Genomic DNA, 23,677 nt, shown 5'->3' with positions numbered 1-23,677 from the left:
GCCAGTTTTGTATCCAAATGGCTAATTCTCCCTGTATTCCATGAGATCTAACTTTGCTAACCAAACTCCCGTGGGGAACCTTGTTGAACACCTTACTGAAGTCCATATAAATCACGTCTACCACTCTGCTCTTACCAATCCTCTTTGTTACTTCCTTAAAAAACTCAATCAAGTTTGTGAGACATGATTTCCCATGCACAAAGCCATGATGACTATCCCTAATCAGTCCTTGCCTTTCCAAATACATGTACATCCTGTCCCTCAGAACTCCCTCCAACAACTTGCCCACCGCCGATGTCAGGCTCACTGGTCTATAGTTCCCTGGCTTGTCCTTACCACCTTTCTTAAACAGTGGCACCACGTTAGCCAACCTCCAATCTTCCGGCACCTCATCTCAGCAAGAGGCCTAGCAATCACTTCCCTAGGTTCCCACAGAGTTCTAGGGTACACCTGATCAGTTCCTGGAGATTTATCCACTTTTATGCATTTCAAGACATCCAGCATTTCCTCCTCTCTAATATGAACATTTTTTAAGATACCACCATCTATTTCCCTACATTCTATATCTTCCATGTCCTTTTCCCCAGTAAATACTGATGCAAAATACAGATCATTGCTGATCTTTGATTTCTGTTCCACTTCTGTAAATGTGTTCATTACTACTTAATACTCAATAAGCAAAATTTGTCTCTTACATTTAGATGTGATCAACAACAAAACTTCAGCAATCTCTACAAAATTCCATTTGTAGATTAAATGACAAGTCAATGCTGTAATGGATAAAGTTCAATTTGGGAATGTATGAAACCACTCACTTGAAAACCTCTCGGCACCACCCCTACACACCCCCCCCACCCAAAAAAATTGATCAATGGAAAGTTTCAAAACTGAGATGGATAAATATATTGGACCGGAATATTCACAGTTATTGAACCAAGACAGGTAAATGCAGGAGAGATCAGCAATGATTTAATTGAGTGGTACACATAAAAGTGGATAGATCCCCAGGACCTGATCAAGTGTACCCTAGAACTCTATGGGAAGCTAGGGAAGTGATCACTGGGCCTCTTACTGATTAATTTGTATCATTTAATTAAAGAGGCTAAATGATCTATTTCTGTTCTGGTTTTCTTATTTGAATGTAATGAATTCATTGCTGTGATCCCCACCACAGGCGCTTGTTACGAAATTTATATTACGGACTCAAGAATGATAGATTAGAGTATTTTAACCATAGTGTGAAATTAGGAAATAAGGAGTAATAGTGAGGTTATTTGGTCTCCTATGAAGATCAGGATAGCTAGACTAAATAATGAAGAAGTCTATTAATATACTGACTTTTTTTCTCAAGGGTTGAACTTTCAAATAGTTGAAGTGATTTTACACATATATAAAAACCTGATTAGACTCCATTTAGAGTATTAAGTTCAGTTCTGAGCAATATGCTGCAGAAGTCTGTTCTCGCCTTGGAGAGAGCGCAAGGCAGAATCACTAGAATAATACTAGGATGAAAAATTATAATTATAAAGAAGGGTTGCACAGATTAGCCTTTTATTTCCTTGAGTATGGGAGATTAATTAATAATATAGTTGAGATGATTGTGATAATTATAAGTGTTGACATAATAAATAAGGAAAAATTACATCCTGTAGTGGAGGTTGGCAGTGTGGAGAGGAGAATGGGTGTGTTGGAGAAGACTACAAACTAATATTTTTAATTAGTATTCTACATTCATGTGTGATATTAAGAAGCACTTCCTCACACCAGGTACTGAAAACCTGAAAATCTCTTTCCCCCACAAAAAAAATCAATGGAATATTTCAAAACTGAAATAGATAAATATGTTGGACTGGGATATTCCCAGTTATAGATCCAGTTATGGTGGATATCAGCAATTATCTAATTGAACGGTGGGACAGACTGAAAGGCTAAGTGGTTTATTTCTGTTCTTCTTTTCTCATTTGAGTGTAGTGAGCCCATTGCTGTGGTCTACACTACAGGCTATTGATATGAAATTTATACTGTAGCCAGGTACTGTACACACACTGGTGAAGGAGTTTGAGAAGAATTAATTCCATTCCTGTTCTTGCCACTTGCTATCATATGCACTTTGCAACAGAGACAAAAAAAGATGGCTGTGCTACTCTGGGAACATGATTAAAATGACCTGTTGTTGACATGCCTTTTTTTGTGTTTCATTTCCTTCCCTTCTCTTGGGGAAGCATTGAAAATGCACTCCTTGTTAGAAGAGTGGAAATTTGCTTTATGGGCATTTTGAGTCCAAAGTCAGAAAGCACCAATGCGCACTGTGAACTAAGTTCAATGCATTGTCACTGTATTATACTGTCAAGTGGCGTTTGTTTGTCATTGCACAAGAAGATTGTAATTTTAATTCCAACTCTGATTCCACCTACAATTAATTATCTTCAAATATTGCCTTTAGTTCTTCCACAATTTCCATATCCTTGCCACAAGCTCCCTTCCTAGCCACATTCTGGGTTAACCAAGCTCTTGATAATTTCAACATCTCTTAGCTGAATTTTTGAACTCTTATCTTCACCATCATAATGACTGCTCACTTACACCTAAATAACTTTGCCTGCCTACACTATTAAATGTTTGTTACTGAAATATTTATTCATGCTTTACACTCATCAAATCTGGATTGATAATGGTTTTCCTACACCTTCCCACTTTCCAGCCTTCATTCCAACTTTTCCTAATTGTATTCCATATCCTATTCCAAGATCGGTCACAAAACTTCAGGTTTAAATCTTATTCTAAGGCTTGAGTATATTTTTAAAAGCTGATACTGTGCAGTGCTGATGGAGCCACATTTGGATGAGAATTTGAGCTAAGGTCCCGTCTACCTCCACTCCTCTGGCATTATTTCACAAATAAGCAGAGGGATTATCCCCAATGTCTTAGCCAATGGTAATCACTCAATCAGCAAGACAAAAAAAACAGATTATCTGACCAGTTTTACATTACTGTTTCCTACAGTACAATAATAGTTTTAATAAATACTCATTAGCTGCAAAGTGCTTTGAACAATCTGGTTGTGAAAAGTGTAATTATAAATGGAAGCCTCCTTCCCTCTTTTTTTACCTTAGCTCCTTCTCCACTTCCTCCAATTTTAAATTCTTGTCTTTGATTTTTAATTTTTTCTTGCAGACACTTCATCTCTTCCAAGCATTTCAATCTCCTAAAACCTATAAATTCTTCTCATTTAAAGTTCTCCTTGCTCCGATTCATGCCTTCACCTCAGTGTTCAGAGTTCTGTCTTTCACAGAGCAGACTGGCTGATTTGAATTGAGCTTGATTTTTCCCTATTCCTACAGATAAAGGGAATGCTGATAACACTGCTAACTATTTATGAGTTACCATCAAAATGATCAATGCATTTGCACTGATACCACCATACTTTAGAATTCTCTCTCCAAACCCCTCTACTTCTCCATCTCATCCTCCTACTGCAGGACCCTTTTTTAAAAATGCATCACTGGCCAAATTTTTTTTGTTGTTTTCTACTTTCACTTTCTTTTGCTTGGCATCTGTTTTTCCTTGCATCTCTATAAAAAGCCTTGAGATAATTTTCTATGTGCAAGCCCTCCTGGTTAATTTATTGAATATGTAATGTCTGTGCAGCTTAATGATTTTCTTATAATCATTCGAATAACTGGGCAGCACGGTGGCACAGTGGTTAGCACTGCTGCCTCACAGCGCCAGAGACCCAGATTCAATTCCCGCCTCAGGCGACTGACTGTGTGGAGTTTGCACATTCTCCCCGTGTCTGCGTGGGTTTCCTCCGGGTGCTCCGGTTTCCTCCCACAGACCAAAGATGTGCAGGTCTGGTGAACTGGCCATGCTAAATTGCCCGTAGTGTTAGGTAAGGGGTACATGTAGGGGTATGGGTGGGTTGCGCTTCGGCGGGGCGGTGTGGACTTGTTGGGCCGAAGGGCCTGTTTCCACACTGTAAGTAATCTAATCTAATCTAATCTAATCTAATCTAATCTAATATGAGAAGATATGTTAAGTGTGTCAATCAAATATAAATGCTGAGTGCTATGATCACTGCATGTAAATTGCTATCTGCTCCTCTTGTTGAGGGAAAGAAAAATGATTATCTCTTAATTCGACACATGCACCTCAAATTATTCTTTGAATATTAGAACAGAGTACATATAATAAAATGCTAAGGTATTTTAATTAAGACTTGGACCTGTTTATTTCAAATGAATTAAAGAAGCCTCAATTAAATAAAGAAATCATTTTCCTACAGAAGTGTGAAACCTTTTTATACCAGTACATGAAAGCTCAAAGTAGATTTTCTTCATAGCAACCAATGAATTTGGCTAGTGGAATTATTTCCTCAGCTTTTTAGAACCTAAAATAAATGGCAGCTGTTAACTTCATTTGCACTATCCAGTCCAAATTATTCAACATTTCTTCATGCTAATTACAATATCAAAGTAATATAGCTATTGTGAAATTCATTTCTAACTCGGTCCATGTACTACTACAAAAGCAGGACAATGAAACGCTAGACATGAAGTAAACACAAAGAAGCACTAGAAATAATCAACAACCCTTCTTTCTATGGGGCAAGAAAGAGTTTAAATATTAATGTCATTCTCACTATGGAATGCTGCTTGACCTGGGTATTTCCATTATTTTTTGTTTTTATTACATTTGGCTAATTTTGTGTACATAACATTGACTGAGTGTTAGTTGATTGGAAATTGAGTCTTATATTTCTTGGATTTTAAAAAGTTTACATTTTTTAAATTTTATTGACAGCAGCAAGATGGAGATCATTGATGATAATACAATAATCAGAGCGAGGGGGTTACCCTGGCAGTCATCTGACCAAGACATTGCTCGATTCTTCAGGGGTCTGAACATAGCTAAGTTAGTATCTAACAGAATAAGAAAAGATTATGATAATGGTACTACTTTCCAAACAATTATCCTCTGATTATATATTTTTTGAAATGTAATTGTGGTCTTGTTCAGGTTGGTCATCTTTTTCTTTTCCTCGGTCTCCACACGTCAAATTTCATCTCCTCCCTTGTTAAGATAGTATGTACACTGAACCTGTTTCCACCTCACCAATGTCAAGTGCATAAATTTTCATAGAATCATAGAATCCCTATAGTGTGGAAATAGGCCATTAGGCCCAACAAGTCCACACTGATCCTCCAAAGAGTAACCCACCCAGACTCATTCCCCTACCCTATTCTCTACATTTACCCCCTGACTCATGTACCTAATTCACACATCCCTGAACACTATAGGCAATTTACCAAAGCCAGTTCACCTAACCTGCACATCTTTGGATTGTGAGAGGAGCACCAGGAGGAAACCTACACAGACACGGGGAGAATGTGCAAACTTCAAAAAGACAGTCACCCAAGGCTGGAATCCAACCTGGGTCCCTGACATTGTGTGGCAGCAGTCTAACCACTGAGCCACCGTGCCACCCTAAAAAAAATTTTAGGTGGATATTTTTGTATAGGTTTGGCTGCATGATTCCATATCGAAGAGGCATGGATGTTATGTGTTCTCACTAATTGTGTTTTCAGGGGTGGAGGGTGTGGGAGGAAGTAAAATAGGTAAGATAACTAATTCACCATCTTCCAACCCATGAGTTCCCAGAATAATACTGAGGCTGGGCAGGACACCCACCATATATAAAGAAATAATTAGAGTAAAAAGCTTTTTAAAAAAGGCATGAAGGAAGGGATACATTTTTTGAAGCTACTCTTCTTTAAACTAACTCTGATTCCAATGTTCCTTCTAAGCTAAACGGTCATGTCAGTCGGCATGCTGATGCCATTTGTGGGGTTGATTCTGGTTCTAAAAGTAAAATGTTATTCACTATAATATTTCCTGCTACCACCCACAACTCGCTTCCTATAGGTCATCCCATTTCTCCCCCTCCCGCCCCATCAAATCCTTCCTAAAGCCCTTGACTCATCAGGATCTGGCTTCATGGGGCTTCCTGAGTCCCAGCAGCACCCAGAATGGGATTCTGGCCGGTCACTGTGTTGCTTCACCAGGAGCACATTGGATTTTCTGGCAGCTCCAGATGATGGGCCTCCTGTTCTTTGAGGGGTGGAAGTTCCACTTTGCATTGATTTTTACCCATCCACAGCACTTTATTGCTGCAGGCTTGACTCATTCTTCAACTGTTAGCTCACTGACATATATCCAACTCTTGTCTTCCTTCACACCACCTAGATTCATAGAAACACAGTACACAAGAGCCAAAGTAAGCCATTGTTCCTCTGAACCTGCTCTGCCATTAAGATTATCGCTGATCTGGTTGTGGTGTCAACTCAACTTTCATGCCTGACCCCCATAATCAGACTCCTTGTCTATCAAAAAAATCAACTTTTCTGTCTTGAATGAATTCAGTGAACTCGCCCCCACTGATTTGACTGTTTCTCTGCATTCCAAACTGATCTCTCATATGCTATCCTCCAAAGGTTTGAGGCAATCTGAAACTGAACTGTTCATTTCTGAGCTCATAGCTAATCCATTTCACAGCTCACCCATGTGCTCACCTACTGATGTTAGCACCCAGTCAAGCAATTTTAAAATATTATTGAGACATCCAAGATCTTTAGAATCACAATAATGTGAGCTACATTCCTTCCAATTCATAGAATCCCAACAGCGTGGAAACAGGCCATTTGACCCAACAAATCCACACTGACCCCCTGAAGAGTATCCCACCCAGACCACTCCCCTACCCTATTTCTCTGCATTTACTCTGACTCATGCACCTAGCCTACACATCCCTGAACACCATGGGCAATTTAGCCTTTTTTTATCCTTGTTTTCAAATCATTCCATTGTTTCATCTCTTCTCCGAACTCTACAACACTCCAGGATATCTGTCATACCTTCTTCTTAAATGGGTAGGAAACAGACTGATCAAGAAAATTCACCTGAACACACATTAGAAATATTTCCCTCCCCTATCCTTGGCAACACAGTGCCTCACAGCGCCAGAGACCTGGGTTCAATTCAAGCCTCGGATGACTGGCTTGTGGAGTTTGCACATTCTCCCAGATTTCCTCTGAGTGCTCTGGTTTTCTCCCACAGTGCAAAGATGTGCAGTTAGGTGAATTGGCCATGCTAAATTGCCCATGGTGTTCAGTGATGTGTAGGCTAGGTGCATTAGTCAGGGTAAATGTAGAGTAGTAGGATAGGGGAATGGGTCTAGGTGGGATACTTTTCAGAGGGTCAGTATGGACTTGCTGGGTCAAATGGCCTGTTTCCACACTGTAGGGATTCTATGAATTGGAAGGAATAAAACTCATTATTGACATTCTAAAGATCTTGGATGTCTCAATAATATTTTGTAGATCTACTCAGCACAGAAACAGACCCTTCATCAATGCCAACCAGATGTCCTAAATAAATCTAGTCCCATTTCCCAGCATTTGGTCCACAGCCCTCTAAATCCTTCATATTCATATACCCATCCAGATACCTTTTAAATGTTGTAACTGTCCCAGCTTCACCACTTCCTCTAGCAGCACTACCCTCTTAGGTCCCTTTTAAATCTTTCTCCTCTCACCTTAAATCTATGCTCTCTAGTTTTGGACACCCCCACCCTAGGGAAAAGTTCATGTCTATTTACCCTATCCATGCTCCTCATGATTTTATAAACCTTTATAAAAGGTTTATAAAGGAAAATAGCCCTGGTCTATTCAGCCTCACCCTACAGCTCAAACCCTCCAACTCTGACAACATCCTTGTAAATCTTTTCAAGTTGCACAAAATCCTTCCTACAGCAGACATCCTTCACTTTATTTGGATGTCAGTACAATACACTCAGTAGCATTTTCACTCTTTTTCTTGACTTTTGCTTCCAAATAGAGTCTTTCACTCCTCATCCTCCCTTTTGAGCTCTGTAATATTATATTTCCCTATCTTTGTTGACATCTATGGATATTAACCATCCAGTCCTCCATTTCTATATGATTCAGATCTCACTAATAAGTAACTCCTACAAGGTACAAGTCAGGAGTGTGATGGAATACTCTCCACTTGCCAGCATGAATGCAAGAAGTTTGATACTATTAGAGATAATGCTGCTAGCTGTTGCATCTGCTGCCTTCAACATCCATTTGCTTTACCACTGACACACAGTGGCAACTGTGTATCATCCTCAATATGCAACACAGTGATTCACCAAGGCTCGTTCGACAGCACCGTCTACCACCTAGAAGGAAAAGGGCAGGAGATGGAAACCTGCAAGTTCCCATCCAAAACATGTGGAGCCTTTCCTTCGCTGTCAATGGCTCAAAATCCTGAAACTCCCTCACAGCACTGTGCTTGTCTGTACACTGTAAGGATGTGTTGCAAGTGTTGAAGAAAGAGCACATTATCTCCTTCTTCAAGGCAGTTGGGGATGGGTAACAAATGCTGGCCTAGTTAGCAATGCCCACATTCCATGAATACATAAAAAAAAACAAAATCCACAACTGACTGGCTGTCCACTGGAATATCAAATTTCCACTGCATACCTGCTTTTGGCTCATAGGACCTGACACCTTGAGGTTTTGATTCCGTTAATGGTGTGCAATGCCGAATTTTGTTTGAGGAGAAAATGAGAACTGCAGATGCTGGCGAACAGATTTGAGAGTGTGGTGCTGGAAAAGCGCAGCAGGTCAGGCAGCATCCGAGGAACAGGAGAATCGACTTTTCGGGCATAAGCCCTTCATCAGGAGTGGGGCTCATTCCTGACGAAGGACTTATGCCCGAAACGTCGAATCTCCTGCTCCTTTGATGCTGCCTGACCTGCTGTGCTTTTCCAACACCACACTCTCGACTTTAAATTTTGTTCGAGAATACCACGTTTCCAAACGATTTGTTTGCTGCTATCCTCTTCCTCCTTTCTGATTCCCACTTACTTGCAACTTTGAAGCCCTATTGGCTGTATGCTGACAACTTCCTACAGCCTTTGATCCAGGAAACTGTTAGCTGATCAAATGCTATGCAGTGAATCCAACTGCACTTCAAGCTCAGAAATCCCTTAGTGGGAGTTGAGACAGCTGGTGTTGTTTTCTGTAAACATAGGCCCTCCAGGACTCAAATTCTGATGTTGCTACTTGATTTTAGTAATGCATTTTACAGCTCATTTTGTCTTTTAACTCTACTTAGAAATATTAAAAGAAACATCTTAGATAAAGAATGATATATATGGTTGCAGTTCCTCTAGGCATAAATCATATCAATTTTCAGTATCTTGCCCAGATTAAATCAATCAAAGGCCAAATTCTTTACTTAAATTTATCAAGAAACCATGAAATATTAAATACTCATATTGGAATCCATGGATTCTACTCATTGAAGATTCTCTGAGCAGTTGCAATCATAATAGATATTTTGTTACTCATTTGCGGTGTGGGTAATGTTGACTCAGCCAGCACTTTTTCCCCATCCCTAATTACCTTGGGGAAGGTGGGAATGACCTGCCTTTTTGAATCACTGCTGTTTTTGCTGTGCCCAGCTAAGACTTCAAAATATGTGTTTAGCCTTATTTTATATATCTTTCTGCTACTTTACAATATTTTCATTTCTATAATTAAGATTTGCGCTGAGTATGATTTTGCAAGTGCTGAGCACTCACCAGCAACTTGCTAACTTAGCTACTCTTATGTGTACTTGGACATTTGAGTATGATCAAGCTTCATGACCATCAGACTAATTTCTTACCTGCACCCTCTTACCCCAATGTGTGCTTCAGGACACTTTCCAGGGGAAATCATTGGACAATGATCATAGATTCATATATCTTACAGCATAGAAGAAACCTGTCAGCCTGTTGTCTCTGCTGACATTTTTGGATAAGAATTGTGCGAAGTCTCACATTTCCACATCTTATCCATAGCCCTGAGAAGTTCTTCATTCCCACTGTTTTCTGCTCCCAAGGTCACAGCTCTAACTTTGAAAGGTCAATTTCTCATCCCTGGCAATGTGTTCGTAATCATCCACTGTAATGTGGTTTTTACATCAGACAAAGCAAACTCAGTTGATGTTCTCCACCTTTATCTGCCATCCCATTCAACTACTAACTCTGAGGTGCTGAATTGTCTCTATCAGTGTCCTGGCTGCATTCATTAAACCTCAATGCAGACTAAAGATCAAACCCGGGACCTGCTGGTATGTATGACTTGCCTCCATACTGGATTGTGAACTTACAGCAAAGCCGTTTAAGAGTCTTACATTTACTTTGTTTCATCTGTATTTACTGTTTATTTTCTTTTGATTAACTCAAGACAAAAATGTGTGAAGTTATATATTTGGGATGAAATAACCCATTGGTTTTTCCCCTTTTGCTGATATGCAACTGCTGAAAATATCAAGTTTAAAATGGACACCGGATTTAATTTTTCTACATTTCACTAAAGATTTGCAAATAATGCTTGAGGTTTCATTTACAAAACTATTATAATTTGAATTTTTACATTACCAATTTAAACATCACACAACACCAGGTTATAGTCCAATAGGTTTAATTAGAAGCACTAGCTCTCGGAGCACTGCTGCTTCATCAGGTGGTTGTGGAGGACACAATTGTCAGACACAGAATTTATAGCAAAAGTTTACAGTGTGATGTAACTGAAATTATACATTGAAAAATACCTTGATTGTTTGTTAAGTCTCTCATCTGTTAGAATGACCATGTTAGTTTCACTTCTTTCACATGTAAATCACAAAACATTTTTTAAAAGTTACATACTCAGGTTAGTGTGTTGTGGGGGGGGGGGTGGGAGGTGGGAGGTTGTGAGTGTCTGTGAGAGAGAGTGTATATGCAGGTGTGTGAGTGTAAAGGGGTCTAAGTTTGTGAGAGGGTGCATGTGTGAGTGTGTGTTTGTAGGTGTGTGTGTGTGTATAAGAGTGCCTGTGTGTGTGTGTGTGTGTATGTAAGAGTGCCTGTGTGAGTGTAGGAGTGCCTGTGTGTGTGTGTATAGTACAATGGTGGTCACCTGCAGTGTGACATGAACCCAAGATCCCGGTTGAGGCCATCCCTATGGGTACTGAACTTAGCTATCAGCCTCTGCTCAGCCACTTTTCACTGCTGCCTGTCCCCATGTCTGCCTTGGAGGTTGGTTCATTGCCAATACCTTACCAATGGTACTCAAATCCGAGTTTGATATACTGTATGTTCCTTGAGATATGATATCCTTGGTGATTACCCACAATGTGATATCACAATGACCAAGAATAGATTAATTAAAATTAAAGTGATTAAGGAAAGAAAAAAGACAAAAAAGCTTTAAAAAAGAACATGATAATAAATAGTAATTCATAATTATTACAAATAGGTAACTGAAATAAAACTAATCAATGTTTAGATGGCAAAGGTAAGTTTCTTGAATTTAGATCTTGCAGTTGCTTATCTCTTCAGAAGTGATCTGCTGGATAACCATCTACTAATTTGCTGGAAACGTCGATGTCCTCCTTATATTGTTTACATTCACTTTTAATAACATTCACTTTGAATTCCATTAAGTTCACAAGAAAAAAACTTTTTGGCAAGGACTTGAACTGAATTTAGCTTTTAAATGTTTTTTATGATCTTTGTACTGCTTGAGATATAGTTTCCAGTGGTGTTCTATTTTAAGGATGATGTGTGATTAACAGTATTACACTAAATGCTCTGTTACTTCTGAATAACATTTGTTTGAGTAAATAACTGATACTTTAAAGATAGTGATTGTTTTCACTTTGAAATTCTTTTTTTTCAGGCTTAAATACCTTACACGTAATCAGTTACATTACTTGTTTGGGAGGAATTGTATTCATTTCAAATTTTGCAATTTGTCAATGTGTTTGTCTGAGTAGTATTTTTCAGCTGTTAATTATAATGTTCTTATTCTTATTTACAGGGGTGGTGCTGCATTATGCCTAAATTCACAGGGAAGACGAAATGGAGAAGCTCTTGTAAGATTCATTAATGATGAACACAGAGACCTGGCACTGCAAAGGCACAAGCATCATATGGGAAACAGATATATTGAGGTATCTATTATGAATTTCTTGAATCTAGGATTGCTGAATTATGGATGATCTGTAACCTGTACATTTAGATATCATACGCAATTAAAACTCTGTAACATTTCTCAACGTTTTCCTGCACTATTGACATTTTCAATATATCTTTCTGTTACAATTAATGTTGAAAAATTTCAAAATATATAGTTTTGATTTATGGGTCTTCTTTGTCAATGTTTATAATTATGAGGAATATTTAATTTAGCACAAACTGATTCTATCTGAACAATGCTGAAAGCGTTGCAACAGTTTAGATATGAAATATTCATATTTACAGAAAAAGATACATTCATGACTAACGAAAGAGTCAATGATAATCAGAATTAAGTGGGAATGTGGAGTTTAGTTCATACTCCAATCAGGCAAGATGTAATTGAATGACCACTCCCCTAATTCAGACATTCTTTGCACTAAATTGTATGAAATGATGAAATGAACTATTTGAAAAATAATTCACATTTATTTAGAGTAAAACTGAGAAATAGTAATTTTTTAAGGGGGCACATTGTGTGCAATCTATACAACTAATGATTTAAGTGAAGTTTAACGATACTATATGAGTAATCAGAATCACCAGGGCAAATCTCGACCAATCAACATCAACTTGCCAACTAAACAACACTCTCCTCTCAAGAAATTTCAATGTCTTTACCCTTTACATTGGCATTCCTTGAGATTGTCCTGAAGAGTGCAAAACGAAATGCTTCAAAATATGACTCTTTCCAGTAACACTTTAATTTGAAACTGCAAAATGATTATTTGTATAGTGTAGCACCTTAGCCAAAGGTTTCCTTTTACTTCATCAATGAATTCGCTCAAATTAGTCAAATATAATCTGCTTATAATAAATCTGTTAGCAGCTAACAATGGGTTATTTGTGGTAACAGTACATGTGATGACGAGGTCTGGTGTGGTTGGGTAAGGACATGGGAGAGATGCTCAGGCTCTAAAATTATTGAACTCGATATTGACTCCTAAAAGCTTCAGGGTTCCTAAGTAGAAAATGAGATGTTGATCTTCCAGCTTGCGCTAAGCTTCACTAAAGCACTATAGCAAGCCCAGGACAGAGATGTTGGCCAGGAAACACGATAGTATGTTGAAATGGCAGGCAACCAGAAGCTAGCAGTCATTTGTACAGAGGGAACTTGGAATGCTGAACTATGTAGCCATATAACAAGGCTCAAGCAGTACAATAGTAATATAGAAGATCTGGGTTTAAGTCTGCTCCAAGAATGTGTCATAACATGTCACAATGTTTAAAAATAATTATAACCAAAAGATTATAATTCAATTTGTAGAAGATAGCATCAGGATATAGCATGGTATTCTGGTCCTGTCACTGAAAACACACAGGAGAAATTGAGATTTTTTTCAGCACAATGAGGAAGTGTCTAATTAAAAACCTTGGAGATAAATGGGCATAGAGGAAATAAATTTAGAATAATTAATATAATTTTAATGCTGATATCAAGAAGTCACTCTTCATATAATGATCAACACACAGAATGGACTTCCAGAGAAAATAATGGAGACCAAAATACTGTATTATTTAAGAAATATTAGATGCTGCAATGGGTAGCGTTCAGGATATGAAAAGTAAATGGGCCAATTATCATCTTAGTTTTGAAAATTAGCTGGAGTGTGCAGTCTATTCTTGCTGATTTTCAATATTTTACACCTAGGGGTTAAAAGAGTTGTAAGTAGCCTTTTCTCTCTTCTTTCTATCTAAATTATTTGTCTTGCACATTGCTCTATCATATGTAATATTCTTATATTATCTGAGTGCAACACATTAACTGTGTGGCTTCCATTTAAGATATTCAATCTGTTTATTTATAGCTAAACTAATAAATACAGCAGCTAAACTAATATATACAGCGCAGAATAATTTCTCAGATAAAGCCTATGCAGACAGTTTGTAGACATGTGATAACATTTGGGTACTTCATTCCTTTGTACATTGATCTGTTAAAGGGACATCATTCCAAAATGATATCACAACACCATGCACCATTTTCATTGTTTCGTGTTTAACATTTTGTGAATGTAGCAAATAGAGTGAGCTTCATATGATAATTTGCACTTTAAAATGTAATATTTATAAAACATTTATGTGTCAATGATAGGAAAAAACATTGCATTTGAGTAGTTATAATCTCTGGGCATTCCAAAGCACTTTACAGCCAATGAAGTGCTTTTCAAGTGTACTGTATACTGAAAACACACAGCTATTTTGCACAATATTCTCATTGTTAAATCTTCTCCAGGTATACAAGGCAACAGGGGAAGATTTTCTGAAAATTGCAGGAGGTAAAGTCGGAGCATATGTTTCTTGTATTTTGATATTACTTTGCAAACCAAGAAAGTCGAAATGCACACTTTATGGATTGAGTTTAACATTATAAGCTGATAACATGGAGGGAAATGTTAACATCTGTATAATCAAGATAATCTGAAGCAGAGGTTCAGCATTGGAATGCAGAAATTTAATGCTGAATGGCAAAGAATCAAAAGATAGAGAAAACTATGTGCTCTAATGAAATCTGGGTGGGCATTTCTGGTTTAAATTTCAATCAGGTTACTTGGATTTGCAAGTTACCAACCATCAAAACAAAAGCATACAGATGTTAGGGTTTAACTAAGAGAATTGTTGATACTGGGTCAATCAGATTGTTTGATTTTCATAAACAGTCAGGTGCTGTGTTTCCTTCTTTATCATCCTCTATTTTTCCCTGACTCCTGATTGAGCTGACGAAAGTACAGTTCTACAGGAATCTGCCATTCTTAGTTTTCTCCCTTGAGTGATTTCTAAATGTAGGGTGGCACAGTGGCTCAGTGGTTAGCATTGCTGCCTCACAGCGCCAGGGACCCAGGTTTGATTCCCACCTTGGGTGACTGTCTATGTGGAGTTTGCATATTCTCCCCATGTCTGCATGGGTTTCCTCCGGGTGCTCCGGTTTCCTCCCACAATCCAAAGATGTGCAAGTCAGGTGAATTGGCCATGCTAAATTATCCATAGTGTTTAGGGTAAATGTAGGGAAATGGGTCTGTTTGGGTTACTCTCTGGAGGGTCGGTGTGGACCTGTTGGGCTGAAGGGCCTTTTTCAATGCTGTCGGTAATCTCATCTAAATAGCAAAATAATCATTTCATCTCCAATACAATTGTGTTCCCGTATTTGCCTTTACTTGTGCACATGGAGGCTATGTTGTGACTGGCAACCAATCACTGATCTATTGTCCCAGATTAAATTTGAAGTAGAAGATTTCAAACTTGAAAATGCTATGCATGCAGAAAGCATGAAAAATGCCCCAACTACAGACATGTTCCAAGTATTTGCTTCAGAACCTATGATTCAAATCATCTGTTTGGCTAAATTCTGCTGTTCTGGTAACTTGTAATTAGACCTTCTGTGATATGCTTTATGTGGATGCACATGTATTATCTTTCTTCTTTCTTCTATCAGCCACTTACTTAAAGTCACTTCGTATCTTTCTAGGTACCTCGAATGAAGTTGCACAGTTCTTATCGAAAGAGAATCAGGTTATTATTCGTATGCGTGGCCTTCCATTCACAGCCACAGCAGAAAATGTCTTGACATTTTTTGGATCAAACTGCCCAGTAACAGGTGGAAAAGAGGGAATCCTTTTCGTCAAGTATCCTGATGAGAGACCAACGGGTGATGCTTTTGTGTTGTTTGCCTGTGAGGGGTATGCCCAAAATGCCCTCAAGAAACACAAGGATATGTTGGGCAAGCGGTACATTGAACTGTTCAGGAGTACAGCAGCTGAAGTTCAACAGGTTAGTCATATCATACTTTTGATGGTCATGTTAATTGATTCAAATCATGGAATGAAGAATTGAAAATGTCCTGACAGCACCTTTTTCAAGCTTTCTCTTTTTCATTACCAATTATTGTCTTTGAAGTGGTGAGTCACTTTTAATAAACTCCATCAATAAAGGTTATGTGTTGAATATCAGACCTACTCGTGGCTTTCCTGTTATTTGAAGTACCACAGTGAAGCGCAGCACGAAACCTTGTGTAGTTGCATGCTCTTTTTTGATATTTCTTTGAAATCATTTGCTTGTTCATGTTCTATTTCAGCATTCATGATTTCATTAGATGGCACAAAAGAAAAAATCATCATATTGTTTGTATATATATATTTGCAATGGTAATACCCAGATACAACAATGCAAATAGTCAACATGGCTTTGTGTGTGGGAAATCATATCTCATGAACTTGATTGTGTTTTTTGAAAAAGTAACAAAGAGGTTTGATGAGGGCAGAGCGGTGGACGTGATCCATGTGGACTTCATTCAGGCATTTGGCAAGGTTCCCATGGGAGATTGGTTAGCAAGATTAGATCTCATGGAATACAGGAGAACCAGCTGTCTGGGTACAGAGCTGGCTCGAAGGTAGAAGACAGATGGTGGTGCGGGAGGGTTGTGTTTTTCAGACTGGAGGACTGTGACCAGTGGAGTGTCACAAGGATTGGTGCTGGGTCCACTACTTTTTGTCATTTATATAAATGTGAACATAAGAGATATAGTTAGTAAGTTTGCAGGTGACACCAAAATAGGAGGTGTAGTGGACAGCGAAGAAGGTTACCTCAGGTTACAATGGGATCTTGATCAGATGAACCAATGGGCTGAGGAGTGGCAGATGGAGTTTAATTTAGATAAATACAAGGTGTTGCATTTTGGGAAAGCAAATCTTAGCAGGGCTTACACCCTTAATGGTAAGATCCGAGGGAGTGTTGCTGAACACAGAGACCTTTGAGTGCAGTTTCATAGCTCCTTGAAAGTAGAGTCACAGGTAGATAGGATAGTGAAGAAGGCATTTCCTTTATTGGTCAGATATTCAGTATAGGAGTCAGGAGGTCATGTTGCGGCTGTACAGGATGTTGGTTAGGCAACAGTTGGAATATTGCGTACAATTCTGTTCTCCTTCCTATCGGAAGGATATTATCAAATGTGAAAGGGTTCAGAAAAGATTTACAAGAATGTTGCCAGGGTTGGGGGATTTGAGCTATTGGGAGAGGCTGAATAGGCTGTGGCTGTTTTCCCTGTAGGCTGAGGTGTGACTTTGTGGAGGTTTATAAAAGGGCATGGATAGGATAAATAGACAAGGTCTTTTCCCTGGGGTGGGGGATTGCAGAACTAGAGGGCATAGGTTTAGGGTGAGAGGGGAAAGATATAGAAGAAACCTAAGAGGCAACTTTTTCACGTAGAGAGTGGTGTGTGTATGCAATAAGCTGCCAGAGGAAATGGTGGAGGCTGGTACAGGTACAACATTTAAAAGAACTAGAGGGCATAGGTTTAGGATGAGAGGGGAAAGATATAGAAGAAACCTAAGAGGCAACTTTTTCACGTAGAGAGTGGTGTGTCTATGCAATAAGGAAATGGTGGAGGCTGGTACAGGTACAACATTTAAAAGGCATCTGGATGGATATATGAATAGGAACGGTTTGGAGGGATATGGACTGGGTGCTGGCAAGTGGGACTAGATTAGGTTGGAATATCTTGTCGGCGTGAATGAGTTGGACCGAAGGATCTGTTTCAGTGCTGTACATCTCTATGACTCCATATGTGGTTTCCTGAATGATATGTAGTGCAGTGAATATTTGGCAAAGTTGAGATCCATTAGGCCAACTACATAGTTAAGAGATATTGTGCTGTACTCTAGCTGAGTTTGCAGCACTAACCCACTTAAAATTAACTGAGTAACAATCAATGATACAATTGAGAAAACCTACAATTTAATGCCTTTTCACTTATATTTGGATACTCTCCCTGAGAAGACTACCCACACCATGATCAGGATCAACACATGTCAGAAATGGGTCTAAAATAGGAGTTGGGCTCCCTGATCTGCATAGGCAATGGACAAGCTACATATTAAAGTGGATACATCAGCTTCAATTTCTTGGTCTAACTATCCAAACTTTATAAATGCAGAATGGCCATTTATTCAATGTACCAGATAACTAATATTAACCATGGAATTTTACAAAAGCACGAAGAACAGAAAGGAGAATATGTTGGTTAGAAAGCAAAAATATAAACCTGTTTCTGTCTCTGTCCATAAAAAAAACAAAGAGAATCTAATTTTAAAACCCACTCTAGTTGGCACTGAGTTTTCAGTAAAGAATGATAAGGCAGAGGCATCAAGTAATGGGTTTCGCGGTAGTGCTTTATTATGAATGGTTTGGATGGATTGTTAACCTCAATACCAACCCATAATTGCTTCGCCAGCTATATGAATAACAAAAATCTGCTTGCCAGTGTTACAAAAAAAATCTTTGAATCTTCAGGAGTACAATGCATTATTGCTATGTCGTGAGTAAATACCAGAAGCATGTTCAGCACGTCTAGCAACATTACCTACTTACCTATTCTTCCAATAAGGATACAACTAACATAGGGGAAAATGTAGATCCAAAGGAACACTGCTATATATTGGCAGTACCATGACATAAAGTAGTTATTGCAGCAGTCCTCCTTCCTGCTGTAATGATATGACAAAATATTTATTTATAGTGTATTCTATAATCAAGAATTTATAGTCATTTAGACACCATTTCAACCAGTTAATTGTTACTTTAGTTTTTTACAGTGGTAATTCAAATGCTGCTGACTGATAACAACAGATTGCACTGTAACACAATGTGATGTTAATTAAAATTTTCTCCATCGATCTTGCCAGTGGATTTGGTAATAATTTAACAGCAATGGATAAACATCCTGTGCAATGACTTAGTTTTGTTACATCTGCGGTTGGTTTGTCATAAAATCCTGACGATATGGAAGCAGACCATTCGGCCCATTGGGTCCACACCAATTCTCTGAAGACCTCCTCATCACTGTAACCCTGCATTTCCCATGGCTTATGCACCTAACCTGCTCATCCCTGGTCACTATGGGCAGTTTAATATTGCCAATCCACCTAATCTGCACATCTTTAGATCCTGAGAGGAAACTGCAGCACCAACAGGAAACTCACACAGACATAGGGAGAACGTGCAAACTCCACACAGACAGTCACCCAAGGCTGGAATTGAATCCGGCTTCCTGGTGCTGTGAGACAGCAGTGCAAATCACTGAGTCACCATGCTGCCTGACTAGTAGTTTAATATTTTTTGAAATGGGCATTGCACATCTGATTTTAATGAATGAGATGTGTGGGTGTCCCATTTAATTTCACGAGGTGACCTGAAACATTAAAGAGTGTGCCTCATATTTGTAAGAGCTGTTTTGTTTTAATGCCTTAGGAAATCCAGAAGCTGTAAGGAGAAATAAAGAGCTGAATCCTTCAGCTGAGTCAGGAAGAACAGCTATGTTTCCCCATCCATCCAACAAATGTCCCTCCATGCCAACAGATCCCTGTGGTATCCAACCTATGCCCTTTCACAACTGAAACAATAGGTGGAATCCTTTAATTTGGCTCATGTACAGTCTTAAAAGGCCAAGACACCTTTGTTCCTTTAGATGGAATGCCCACCGGACCTCCTGCCTGCTAGGTACTTCTGAGGGCACTGGCAGGCCTTCTTCCCAATGGAAGATTCCAGTATACCATGTCCCACTTCCCAAAAAGCTGTCAGTGTATTAGAGACAAACAGCTTTCAGTAAATGGCAGCATCATGCAAGCAATAGTGACCGCTGTCCATACTGCAATTTCTGTAGCCCCAGAATTGATGAGCATCCCAAGGAAAAGGGAAGAGTTAGAATAGAATCCCTACAGTGTGGGGGCAGGCCATTCAGCCCATTATGTCCACACTGATCTTCAAAAGAGCATCCCCTACGCTATAACTTTGCATTTCTCATGGTTAATCCACATAGCTTGCACACCCCTGCACACTATGTGCAATTTACCATAGCCAGTTCACTTAGCCTGTACATCTTTGAACTGTGGGAGGAAACCAGAGCAAACCTACGCAGACACGGGGAGAATATGCAAACCCCACACTGACAGTCACCAGAAGGTAGTATTGAAACTGGGTCCTTCAGGCTATCAGGCATCAGTAATAACCACTGAGCTACTATGCCAACCCTTTGTTGTCAGTAGTCACCCGCCCATTCCATGTCCTTGCCCTCGATCAAGCAGAAATTTATTGCCTGGTGAGAGCCCCTGCCCCTTTAACTAACAGACACTCTATGCAAAGTAGCTGAAGTGAGGCATTTGGTATGCATGCCTTTATTGGTCAGAGTACTGACCAATAAAGTTGGGAGATCATGTTGTGGCTGTACAGGACATCGGTTAGGCCACTGTTGGAGTATTGCGTGCAATTCTGGTCTCCTTTTTAATCGGAAAGATGTTGTGAAACTTGAAATGGTTCAGAAAAGATTTACAAGGATGTTGCCAGGGTTGGAGGATTTGAGCTATAGGGAGAGGCTGAACAGGCTGGGGGTAGGGCTAGATTGGGGTGGGATATCTGATCGGCGTGGACAGGATGGACCAAAGGGTCTGTTTCCATGCTGTACATCTCTATGACTCTATGAATAGAATAAATGCATTCAAGGAGCAGCTTGATTAGCTCATGAGGATGAATGAAGTAGAAGGACATGCTGATCATGTCAGGAGATTTAGAATAGACTAGCTATCCCAGTGGCCCATTCGTTATAGTTCAAATTTCAAAACTAAGTACATCGAGTCACTTTACTTCATCAAGCCAATTCATACATGCATATATTTTAGTTAAAGTTCTCTTTGTGCAGATTTTTAATATTTTAATTTGAACAGCAAAACCTAACTCAATAAGTGTACTGAATACAATCAAAGCTTGGAGGATGATGCGACAGGATGAGGGTAATTCACAGAAACCCTCTCCTTCTACTCTTATAGTGGGAATGTTGGGATTTCAGCCAGGCTTGACTGACGTTGGATTTAAAATTTGGGAGTCCAGAGGTATCTCCTGTTTGGGAGATCTGTTCAATGGGGAGGTTATGATGTCCTTCGAACAGTTGCGCCAGAAGTTCGCGTTGCCAAACAAGGATCTTTTTTGATATTTTCAACTACGAGATTTCATACAAAAAAAGACCACATTGATGACTAATCTGTACAAGTCAGATATGGAAAGGAGAGTGCTTCGGCCAATGGGTGCACCCTCGGTCAGTACTCTCTACCACTCGCTAGGTAATAAGGTATCGAAGGACATGGAATGATGATATAAAACCTGGAATCAAGAATTAGGGATGGAAATCTCCTTAGGGTGTGGGAGGATATCTGGGGAAGTGCTAGGTAGATCTTATCTGTAATAAACTCAGGCTATTTGATTGAAGTTACTACATAGGGCTCATATGGCACCAGAGCGACTTGCAAAGTTCAAGGCAAGAGCATCCACAATGTGCCCTAAATGTAAAATAGAAGTTGGTACTCTGTCATTGTCTGTGGACATGCCATAGGTTTCGTAGATATTGTGACAGTATAGCGAATGCCTTGGTGAAGATTTTGGGAACGGAGATTGGGTTGGACCCAGTGTTGTCTCTCCTTTTGGGCTTTCCAAATTTTCCTTCTCTAGATGCATACGGGAAGAAACTATTTACTATCCTTTCTGTTTGTGCGAGGAAAAATATTTTAGTAAGTTGGGTATTGGAAAGCCCCTCCGGGACTTTTGAATTGGCATAGGATTGTTATGGAATATATTCGCCTGGACTTCCTTACGAATATGGTGCACCAAAAAATGGAATTATTTTACAGAACATGGCGGTCCTTTTTGAACTACACCGATGCAGATGTACTGGCCATACTGTTTAGGGCCTTTGTTTTGCTGTAAGGATGATGTTTGTTGCTTCAGGGGCACCTGGGAGGAAAGAGTCCCGTATAAATACAGGTTTTGTTGGACATGGTAAAATTTTAGTTTGAATGTGTGTTTATTTATTTATTTACTTTTTTTCCCCCTTTTTTGTTGTCAATAATGTACGACCTGTGGTCTTTTTTTTATACGTAGAGTTTTCTTTCTTGTATCTTATTTTGTGTTTCGGTAGTTTGTAGAATAGATTAGTAGTTAGCTTTCTTAATTTTATATTGGTGCTGTTATTATATTGCAAAGTGGATACACTATTTTGTATTAATTTTGTAATTTAGTTATGAAAAACTCAATTTTTTTACAAAAAAAATCTCTACTGGGAATATATTAAAAGCATCACTTGAGCATGCTTTTCTCTGACACACTTGTTTTGGTGTTCGAGTTTGATGCCATGACTAGGAGGTGCCAGAATTGGACTGTGGTGGACAAGGTTGAAAATCACACCGCGGACTGCCGTTCCTTCATCAGGTGGTTGTGATGGGGAGGGCAGCGCTCCGGGGGCTGGTGCTTCCAGGTGGACCTGTTGGTCTGTGGCCTGGTGTTGTGTGGTTTTTTGACTTGCAAGTTTGGTGCAATAGCAAATAATTACTTCTTTCAGTATCACACTAGACCTCACAAAATTTGTATGGCACTCATTAGAAACCAAAGGCAAATTATGTGTGAGGAGAATAGCTTGAAAGTTCCAGAGAGGAATTGTTGCAAAAATTTTAAATGTGAATCAAACTTGAGTGGTCAGCAAATTCCACCAATAAAATGAAGTTGAATGAGAAAAAAGAATAGGCTGGGGTTGTTTTCTCTGGACCAAAGGCTGAAGGGTGACCTTGTAGAGGTTTATAAAATCATGAAGGGCATGGATAGAATAAACAGACAAAGTCTCTTCCCTGGCATGGGTGAATCCAGAACCAGAGAGCATAGGTTTAGGATGAGAGGGGAAAGATATAAAAGAGACCTAAGGGGCAACTTTTTCATGCAGAAGGTGGTACGTGTGTGGAATGATCTGCCAGAGGAAGTGGTGGAGGCTGGTACGATTGCATCATTTAAAAGGCATCTGGAGGGTTTGGAGGAATATCGGCCAGGTGCTGGCAAGTGGGACTAGATTGGGATATCTGGTCGGCATGGACGATTGGACTGAAGGGTCTGTTTCTGTGCTGTACATCTCTATGACTCTATGAGTAGTTATTGAACAAGTTTTACCAGTTTCAGAAATTTGAAATTTAAGGGAATTTTCTTTAGGTTAGGGAATATATTTGCTTTAGAAACTTAATATCCTTTTTTTATGTTTAACTTTTCTACAGGTTCTTAACAGATATACATCCACTCCTCTCATGCCCATAGCTCCTGCTCCTATTATTCCTATGATACCCCAACCATTTGTGCCATCTACTAATCTGCGTGACTGTATTCGTTTGCGAGGCTTACCTTACGCTGCTACTATTGAGGACATTCTACAGTTCCTAGGTGAATTTACTTCTGATATACGACCTCATGGAGTGCACATGGTGTTAAATCAGCAGGTAAGAAAGTAAATCAAATTTTATTGAGAATCTCGCATTAATTTTAGGATGTTGTGGTTCTGTTCGCCGAGCTGGGAATTTGTGTTGCAGACGCTTTGTCCCCTGTTCTAGGTGACATCCTCAGTGCTTCGGAGCCTCCTGTGAAGCGCTTCTGTGTTGTTTCCTCCGGCATTTATAGTGGTTTGTCTCTGCCGCTTCCGGTTGTCCGTTCCAGCTGTCCACTGCAGTGGCTGGTATATTGGGTCCAGGTCGATGTGTTTGTTGATCGAATCTGTGG

The 23,677-nt window shown here is 39.3% G+C and overlaps 1 protein-coding gene across 3 annotated transcripts in view; it reads left to right on the top strand.

Moving 5' to 3' along the window:
* The window catches only part of esrp1 (epithelial splicing regulatory protein 1), an 82,424-nt gene that overhangs the window by 12,434 nt on the left and 46,313 nt on the right, over nucleotides 1-23,677 (top strand). For all 3 annotated transcript variants that reach the window (XM_043688050.1, XM_043688049.1, XM_043688051.1), the window contains exons 7-11: nucleotides 4,801-4,911; nucleotides 11,913-12,045; nucleotides 14,346-14,388; nucleotides 15,576-15,877; nucleotides 23,182-23,400. In XM_043688050.1, coding sequence (XP_043543985.1) covers nucleotides 4,801-4,911; nucleotides 11,913-12,045; nucleotides 14,346-14,388; nucleotides 15,576-15,877; nucleotides 23,182-23,400 — 808 coding nt within the window. The remainder of the gene's footprint in view (nucleotides 1-4,800; nucleotides 4,912-11,912; nucleotides 12,046-14,345; nucleotides 14,389-15,575; nucleotides 15,878-23,181; nucleotides 23,401-23,677) is intronic.

This window comes from Chiloscyllium plagiosum, chromosome 4, assembly GCF_004010195.1.
Source record: "Chiloscyllium plagiosum isolate BGI_BamShark_2017 chromosome 4, ASM401019v2, whole genome shotgun sequence".
NCBI lineage: Eukaryota > Metazoa > Chordata > Chondrichthyes > Orectolobiformes > Hemiscylliidae > Chiloscyllium > Chiloscyllium plagiosum.
This window is presented reverse-complemented; position numbering and strand designations above follow the sequence as displayed.